At 36.4% G+C, this 9,665-nt stretch overlaps 1 protein-coding gene and 1 non-coding gene across 2 annotated transcripts; both read left to right on the top strand.

Moving 5' to 3' along the window:
* The first annotated feature begins 806 nt into the window (after positions 1 to 806).
* On the top strand, positions 807 to 913 carry LOC125590937. Its single transcript, XR_007326934.1, has one exon. It is a non-coding gene; the product is annotated as a small nucleolar RNA R71 (small nucleolar RNA).
* A 2,314-nt stretch (positions 914 to 3,227) lies between these two features.
* LOC106373434 (secreted RxLR effector protein 161-like) lies at positions 3,228 to 3,800 on the top strand. The gene has a single exon (XM_013813605.1). The coding sequence runs from the start codon at positions 3,228 to 3,230 to the stop codon at positions 3,798 to 3,800; it is 573 nt and encodes a 190-aa protein (XP_013669059.1).
* The last annotated feature ends 5,865 nt before the right edge of the window (positions 3,801 to 9,665 follow it).

The raw sequence follows: 9,665 nt of genomic DNA, 5'->3' as shown, positions 1-9,665 counted from the left end.
ACACCATTGGGATCCGTCGAGACTCATGGAGCTTTCGATTTTGAAATCTCCTTCCTCGAGCTTTTCATTTCTCACCACTTGCCAGAAATCATCATCTATGATGGCATTTACGTGGTGTTTCCCTCTGTCGGCTCCTGCCTCTCTAGCGAAAGCTTCTTGCCTCTTTATAGTCTCGCCCGTCTGAATTACTTGAGTTTCAAGTTTTCTCACCTGAGTCCCTAAGGTCTCGATTTTGGTGTTCAGATTGTTGTAGGCGGAGTATATCTTACCGTTGAAATCCACGGTGATTTGTTGTTGTCCTAACAGTACTCGATCAAGCATTTCTTTGATCTTGCTTTCCTGGGTCTGGGGTGGTGGATTTTGGTAGTAAGAGTTCGAGTAGCTCTTGCTGTTGTTGAAGGGTTTTTGAAATTGTGAATTTTGGTTACTTCTTTGGCCATTTCCAAAGAAGTTTCTGTTTCCGCCCTGGTTTCTAAATTTCTGGAATCCAGTACCTCCGATGTAGTTCACATTTTCTTCTCCTTCCGTATCTGCTACTTCTCCTTCAGCTGAACAGACTTGCTTCCTAAGAAGCTCGTGCACAAGCTCTTACTTCGTCCATCTGTTCCTTCCCGATAGAGGCTACAGACTTCTTCCATTCAGAGTCAGTGTTTTTGGTGCTGCTGCTGTTAGCAAGGTTTTCGATAAGTCTCACAGCTTTCAATGGATTCCGAGTAGTGAAGTTTCCTTCACTCGCCGTATCAAGGGCCATTTGATACTGTAAGGCGAGACTTCGGAAGAAAGTGCTTAGCAGCTGCACTTCGTTAAATCTGTGGTGTGGACAGTCTCGCTGGAAGAACCTAAATCTAATCCACGCATCTTTGAAGGACTCACCAGCCTTCTGCGAGAATGTGGAAATTTTGTTCTGAAGTTCTTCAGTGCGCACCTCATAGAAGAAGTTTCATAAGAAAGCATTCTTGATGTCGCTCCAGGATGTTAAAGATCCTGTGGGTTGCTGCCTAAGCCAGTGCTTCGCTTCTCCATTCAGCGTGTATCTGAAGAGATTGCATAGCAGGTAATCTTTGGGGACTCCTTCCATCCGAATAGCAGCGATTAGATCCTCGGACCGTTCCAAATGGTCCATAGGATGTTCGTGCGGTAACCCAGAGTAGGGTATCTGCGACACGAGAGTGTAGTATTGAGGCTTCAGCTCGAAATTCTACTTCTGGATCTCCGGAAGTCGAATGGCTGATCTGTTGGAATAGTACTCATCTGGGCGATTGTAGTCGGCCAGTGGTTTCGATTGAGCATCCTCATCTACAGGTTGAGCAGCTCCTGTAGCATAAGCATCAGGGATTACAGTTCCCTGAGCATCTATTTTCTGACCTGTTGCATTACGCAGATGACCGGCCTGGTCATACAGGTTTCCGTTCTCGTCCTGAGTTAGAATAATAATGTTTACCATTTTTGACGACACAATATCGATCTACGTACACGGTGTAGTATCGATCGTTGTCGAACGATTGGGATCGATCGACGATGATGGTCTGGTGTCGGTCGACGGTTGGTTGTGCGTATCGATCGACGACGAAGTGGTTTCGTCGAGCGATGTGGAACGTTGACCTCTACGGATGGTGCGTTCCAAATGAGCAGGATCGTCTGAGAACAGCAAGTCTTTCTCCTTGTTGCTTCTGGTACCGCTGGGCATGCACCTGAAAAGACAAGAAAAAGATTATTAGAAAGGGGGTAAAGAAAAGAAAAAGAATTAATAAAACTAAATCTAATGGCGATCAAAGGTCCCCGGCAACGGCGCCAAATTTGATACCACTCAAATTACCCTAAGGAGTGTTACTCTCATCAAAAGAGGTTCAGATGTAGTACTTAGGGATCGAATCCACAAGGAGCTAGGGAACAATTAAATCTAGTGTTATTAATTCTAAAGGTTGTAAATGTTTAAATGAAATGGCAATAGTGACAAGCGAGTAAATAATAAATGTAACTTGGTTGGAAATGATATTAGATGCAGGGCCACTATTCAGGTGTTGGAGATTATAATACCAATAGATGCCTAACTGTTGCATGCATGATATATCAGAGCTCATTCGCTTAACTCAGTGATCAGCTGTCGTATGTACCACTGGTTAATAGACTAGATCTCGTGTCTCAACGGTTAGTATGCAGACAACGAGAGAGTGTCGATCGATAGTCTATTAAAACGTCGACTGATACACCTTTGCCAACGTCGATCGATTCAACGGACAATCGATCGACGGGTTCTAGCCAGGCCTATGCGCGAGTATGAAATGCCCTACTAAGATTCTAAATTGGCGGTTAGCCCTCTCTAGCAATCCTAATATGATAGATAGATGTCAGGATGGGATAACAAGGGTGCTTGAATATGCAATCCTATGATCAAGTTCTCTTTACCTAGGCTAAAAAAAGCAATGAATACAAATATATCATGAATAACACAACAAGGCAGATCTATAGTTTGGGGCTAATCCCACAAACCTATCTGAACCCTGGATCTAACAGTTAAACTACTCAGACATAGCAAATCAATTCATATCAATAGAGAAATAGAAACTCATAGAATAGATGAAAAGAAATAGAAACAAGGAGTTCCAATCACAAGTGGTCTTCTCTCCCAAATGAAACTTGTAACAAAACTAGGTCTAGAAAAAGCTCTATTCTCCCTGCCGTCAAAACACTTAGGCAGTATATATTCTACTAGGTTAAAAACTCGTCAGGGCATTTTGGTAATTTGGCTTGGCCTTGGTTTTTAAGTCTGCTGAATCTAAAATGTCGAGTCTGGTGTCTCGACATCGATCGATGGTACTTGTGTACATCGATCGATATTAATCTTCATTTGTCGGGGCATTTCCTGATATCGATCGTCAGCACTGATGCGCATCGATCGATTATTCTTCCTCTCGTCGACCTCTAAGTGGTCAGCTCGGGTGAAATGTCTTTTAAGCTCCAAAATGCTCCAAAGTCATAGCTTTACTCCGAAATGCACCTGAACCTGAAAACATACCTAGAAGAGTAGAAAACATAGATATATATTTAGTAAAATACTTATATACCATGGATAAAAACGGGTCAAATCCAAGGTATATCACTTGTATCGCAAGACAGAGAGAGGGCGTCCTTTGCTTGTTGCAGTATACGTCGACGACCTATTAGACACAGGTTCTTCAACAGCAACAATACTTGAGTTTAAAAAAGAGCTGTCAAATAACTTTGAGATGAGTGATCTCGGGTTATTGACTTACTACCTCGGTATCGAAGTATGTCAAGAGAAGGGTAGAATAACTCTGTCTCAGGAGAGATATGCCAAGAAAATCCTATGTGAAACAGGGATGGAGGAGTGTAATTCTGTTCAAACACCAATGGAGTTTGGTCTGAAGCTTTCGAGGGCAGAGAAGGAAGAAAGCATCGATGCCAAAGACTACCGGCGAAAGATAGGTTGCTTACGTTACCTACTCCACACGCGGCCTGACCTTGCTTTTAGCGTTGGTCTGTTATCACGATATATGCATGACCCTAAACACTCTCACGGAGCAGCTATGAAGCAGGTCTTGAGGTACTTGAAAGGAACAACGAAGTTAGGCCTCGTTTACAAGAAAGGTAGCATGACAGAGATTAGAGGTTATAGTGATTCAAGCCATAACATAGATGATGACGACGGTAGAAGCACCACAGGTCACATATTTTACTTGAATGATTGCCCAATTACGTGGTGTTCTCAGAAACAAGAAACTGTAGCTCTATCATCATGCGAGGCTGAGTTTATGGCTGCAACCGAAGCAGCAAAGTAAGCCATACGGCTTCAGGAACTTTTGGAAGAGATCATCGAGAAGCCGAGTGAGAAAGTAGTCATACACCTTGACAACAAATCAGCTATAGCACTTACAAAGAATCCAGTCTTCCATGGCCGCAGCAAACACATACACAAGCGCTATCACTTTATCCGAGAATGCATTGAGAACGAACAAGTTGATGTTCTTCATGTTCCTGGAGCAGAAGAAAAGGCAGAATTCTCACCAAAGCTTTGAGAAGATTTAAGTTCAAGGAAATGAAAGATCTCGTTGGTGTTCAAGATATTGAAGAAGTTAACTTCAAGTTTAAGGGAGAGAATGTTGGAGATAAATATGAAGTTAACTTAGGATCTAAGTTACACCTTTCCTATTTGAGTTAGGATTAGAATAAAGTTAATTCCTAAGAGTTTAGGAAAGTTAGTTCCTAAGAGTTTAGGAAATATTATCTCTATATAAGATGCAAGAGTGTTGCATAGATATTAAGAGAGTTTAGAGATGGAGAGTTTGTGTGTGCTTAAGCTTTGAGTGAACCCTTAAGCTAATAAAGAAGAGTTTCTTTATATCGAGTTTAATACAATCTTTAAACTTGTACAATAACCTGTAGATTTATTTAAATAAAATTTTTTATTGTTGGATATATATACCTTGATTTAAAATCTTGAATTTCAGGTATGTCATCATCAAAAGATATCTGAGATCCTTCTGTGTTCGCAATGTATTTGAATCCACCTAACAAAGTTACACATATTAGATTTGTAAATATAACAACATTTAACCAGTTTCTCATAGTTGTTAAAATATTAAACATATCTTCATCCCATTCAAATCTCCAAAAGCTTAAAACATAAATCACTGTATTAGCACTGGTTGAACACCATAATACATTCAACTTCTCAGCTTAAATTCCATATGCCACATACTTAAGCTGAGTGAGTATATTTATAGGGTGTTTGGAAAAAAATAATTTAGTCAAATAGAATCAATACAATTAAAAAAAAAAATCATTGATAATACCTTAAACGAACAAACCCAATATTTACTAAATAGAACTGGATCTTATGCGTTGAACCAAATATCTCCGCAAGTTCTTCATCTTCAATATATTCAATACCACCCACACCCACCAACTCTTCACAAAGGTACGTCATGACTCATGACATAAATATTCGTTCAAAAATTTTATTAGATAGCTGATAAATATATTATGAATATAAATAGTGTATATTTCAGTAACAAAATAAGTTTATACACAGACAAAATATCATGAACATACCAACATAGAACTTTGGATATGAGAAAGACCACGAATGATCCAACAGAAGTTGCCTAGACAAATATAGTTACAATCATTGATCGGTTCAACCTTAGAAACAACATATGATTCAGATAACTTGATATGATATCGAAAGAGGGTGTCAAGGAAAAATTAAACAGAATCTTAGAACATCGTTATCTCGTTAAAGGATTGAACTGTGAAACCAATTCCTTTCTAACCGATGCATGGATTTTGTCTCCCTACAACATAATAACAAATAAAAGCATCAGATAAGAAACACATAATTGGTTTAAGCTTTAAAGGATATACAGCATAAGAAAAGCTTACTTTTTCATCTACGAAAACCATTTCAATGGTTTCTCCAGCAGCAGCCGAGTACTGCTTCCAAAGTCTTATGACTTTCACCCTAATCTTCCACAAAGACTTTTTTGGCTTCAAGTCAGAAATGAAATTCATGGCTAATATTTTTTTTGTTACTTTTGAAACATGTAGTTTGTGATACTATAGCTATATGGATGGTATGATATATAGTCACAACTGATAGGGTTTTGACCCATGAGATTTTTAAAAGAAAATTCACCACAAAGCAATGTTGCAAATCCCGAATTGTTCGTAGATTTTCAGACAAGTATAGAAAGTAGTATATGGATAGCAGTGTTTTTAAAACCGGACCGACCCGATGGTTGAACCGGATTCGACCATGAACCGGTTATATAGCCGGGTTGGGTCTAGTAATTGGTTCGACCATGTAGATGGATTGGATTTCACAATTATTAAACCAATAAAAGCCACTAAAACTATCAAAAATCTATAAACCATCCATTAAACATAAAACTAAATTATATTTATAATGTTTTATGTTTAAAACTTATTTATTTTAGTTATGTATCATATTTAATAACATTACTTTAAAATTTATATACTAAAAATATATTAAACCAAAGTATTAAACCATGTTTGACCCGGTCGAACCATATTGAACCATGACACAAAAAAATCCGGTTCATCTTCCGGTCCGGTTTTAAAAACAGTGGGAAAATTAAGGAAGTCTACATTAAGAATATATTCCTTAAACTGACCCAAAAATAATTATTAATTTTCCAAATTTAATGCATGTCACCATTTATGTTAATTGTGTAATCGAAAAACTCTTGTAATCAAAATTAAGGGATAGCCCAGAAAATTTAATATAGTTTCACCAATTTTTGAATATATTTTACAATCACTCAAGATTGCTTATAAAATTTTTATATACGAAATTTTGATTTTGCAATATAAAACAGTTTATATTGTTCATTTCAAAAATAAATAATAAGTGTCTCTAAATACTAACCAAAATAAATGTCACAAACCAAATAATTATAGAAGAACATAATTAAGAATCGTTATACATTCCAGTCCCTAAAAAAGTCATGTATCATTCATGAATCGTAAAAAATATTCACATTATAACAATATGAATCGTATATATAGTCAAAACCCTATCGATTGTGAATATAAATGTCAGACAAATCCTACTAATTTCGTATAAAATTATAATCATATATTTACAGGTAATTATAGAAAGTATTATTTGCAAAAATAAAATAAAAGAATGATATTTGACTTTAAACTTAATCAGAAAGGAATGATATAAATTACCAAATTTAATGTGTATCACCATTTAAGATAATTTCGAAATCAAAGTCTTGTAGCAAAAGTTAAGGGATTGAAAAAGTTTAATATGGAATTTATTTTTGGATTTATATTACAATCACACAAGATATTTCATAGATTTTTTGACGACATTTTGATTCTTTTTTTTGACATTTTGATTTTACAATATAAAACAGTCTATATTGATGATATTTAAAATAAATTCCCAAAATAAATGCCATGTATCCCATAAGAATCCAAAAATATTAATCAAAATAAATGTCACGTAAGGAAGTTTTATAGAAGAACATAATTATGAATCGTTTATATTTTCAAGTCCCAAAAAAATGTCATGTATCATTTATGAATCATAAAGAACATGAATCTTATAAAAACATGAATCATATATATAGTCAAAATCCCATCATTTTTTATTAAAAAAACTTAACGTACGATAACTTTTATTAAATAATACATCATACACATCGAAGAATCCAATAATATTTTGCTAAGAATTTGTAGAATAATGAAGCATATACATCGCTCAATCTACTAATATTATGCTAAGAATATCGATAACTATATTTCGCCATTCATGTTGTGGCTATATGTCTTTTTTTTTATAATTATTAAAACCATTGTAGTGAGTAATTATACCATTAAATGTTTCATGTATGCAGGGCTTCGTCTCCCTGATCAGGTAGAGATAATGTTGTACGTCGGAACCATCAGTTACATCTCACTTTGACCAATAAAAGAAAGAAAGTTAGCAAACAAATGTTTCCACGCAATGGTTATCTCGGGTATTATTTATAACCGTCAGCCTACGCCATGTTTTTAATAATGAAGTCACGACTCATATAGTATAGTAATACTCATATAGTATAGTAATATAATCTCTTCATATTACGAAATTTAATGAGCAATGACATTATATGTAATTAGTCTAGCCAGGAAATGACTGTTTAACAAAGGGTGTGAGAATGATTCTCATGATGACACATAGAAAATGACATTTTTGTTAATCACACATAGTGATAAGGTTAACTGTTTAAAATGCTCCTCAATAATAATAATAAGAGAATATGGTGGACTTAATTAATGCTATTACCGTATACTAGGGGTTAGCCCGCCCTACGGGCGGGTGAATTTATACTAAACTAATTTATATTTTTTTATCACTATGACAGTTATGAAATTATATAAATTTGAATATATTTTCTAACCAATTTTTCACCAATTGTGATAGCTGAAAATGAGAGAAATTTGATAATATTAACTTACAATGTGACTACTAAATGTGCATTTTTACAGTAAAAAAAGATCATAAGCAACTAAATTCTCACAACACATCATTTTCTTGCGTTTGAAGAATATGATGTTTCTATTTGAAGAGAGAAATTTGGTTCAGGCGTCCCTTAACAAATATTATTTTTTATCTTAAAATATTTTTGTAAAACTTGACAATAAATTAATCTACTGCGTTTTTAGATATACAAATCCGAAATGTTATGTATCATTCCATTGTGATCAAAGTGACATTAGAAGCTAAACCTCAAGCTACCAAAAAGCAAATGGTATGACATACAAAATGTTAAAATAAAAGATACTAAAGATGAGAATGTGAAGCTGCCAAATCTTTCTACCTTTACTCGTCTTTTATATCCAATTTCCAAAATATGACCACCATTATGTTATTTTTCCTGATTACCTTTATGTTATTCTTTTCCGGCTTAAAACATCACCAAGTGTTCTCAAAATCATGATCCTAAGATCCTCAAACAGTAATAACAATGCTTCAAAACCATTCCAAGAGTCTAGGTGGTGATAAGAACATTGTTTTCTCGTCTCGAAAAAGGAACCATCGAAGAAGGAACCGCGAGTATACTCCCACTCTTCGTCATCGACATTGTCTGTGTTAACTTCCTCTTCGTTGAAATAGCTCTCTGTCGGCATTGTCTGTGTTAACTTCCTCTTCCGCGAGGATACTCCCACTCTTCGTCATCGACAGAATTCTGAACTCGTTTGTACCAAATCGTCTTCGCCGCCGTCTTTGCTGCATTCTTATCTACGAGTTCGTCTTTCCGGTAGGATATCGCGACGTTATATATTGTGTTTTGTTGAGTTTGTGGGTCAGTTATGTATTATATTTCATCTGATTTATATATTGTTGCGACTGAGATAGGGTTGTGTTGCGGCTGTGATTTTGTTTTGTTTGGGGTTTCGTTGAATCTGAGTTAGGGTTTGGCTGCGGCTGAGTTATGGTTATGTTATGGCTGAGTTATATTTTTGTCGTAAATAACCTAATGTTATGTTATGTTACTCTTATGATGCGGCTGAGTTACTATTTTGTTGTGGCTGATTTTATTGTTTGGTTACATGATCAGATGGATGCTGCTGAAGTTAAATCAGGGGATTACCCACCAAGACTTTACCCTGAAGGGTCTTCTAACCTAGATGGTAAAGTTATTAATCACAATTTCCATCCAGGGCATTTCCCCCACGTTAGAGAAACAATAGGACTTGATGTGTGGGAAGAACTGGTGAACTCTCCCATTGGAGTAGTTGCTAGGCTAGCTGAACGCGAAAGCATGTGGTCTGGTAGGACCGTGCACTATCTACTGTGTAGACAGCTGCGAGTTATAAAGAAGGAGATATGGTGTCTCGTGGCTGATGAGGCTATCAGGTTTAGCTTGCTCGAGTTTGGTGAGTTCACTGGGCTAAACACAGGTCCATTGCCAACAGAAAAATTTGATCCTGGTCAATACAACGAGTTTTGGGGGGAGTTGAAAGTGCCGCCTGGGATGGGAGCAAAGTTAGATGAACTGAAGGCAGCATTAGCGTTCTGTCCGCGTTGGAGTTTTGAAAAGCGCAAGTGGTTGGGGCTGCTACTTCTTCAAGCCATGGGAGTCTATTGTTTGCATCACAATTCAAGGATACCCTTTCAAAGTGCA

This window comes from Brassica napus, chromosome C7, assembly GCF_020379485.1.
Source record: "Brassica napus cultivar Da-Ae chromosome C7, Da-Ae, whole genome shotgun sequence".
Lineage (NCBI taxonomy): Eukaryota > Viridiplantae > Streptophyta > Magnoliopsida > Brassicales > Brassicaceae > Brassica > Brassica napus.
This window is presented reverse-complemented; position numbering and strand designations above follow the sequence as displayed.

Excerpts from the sequence above, each read along its gene's own strand:
- LOC106373434 (XM_013813605.1), top strand. The coding sequence starts at position 3,228 with ATGAGTGATCTCGGGTTATTGACTTACTACCTCGGTATCGAAGTATGT.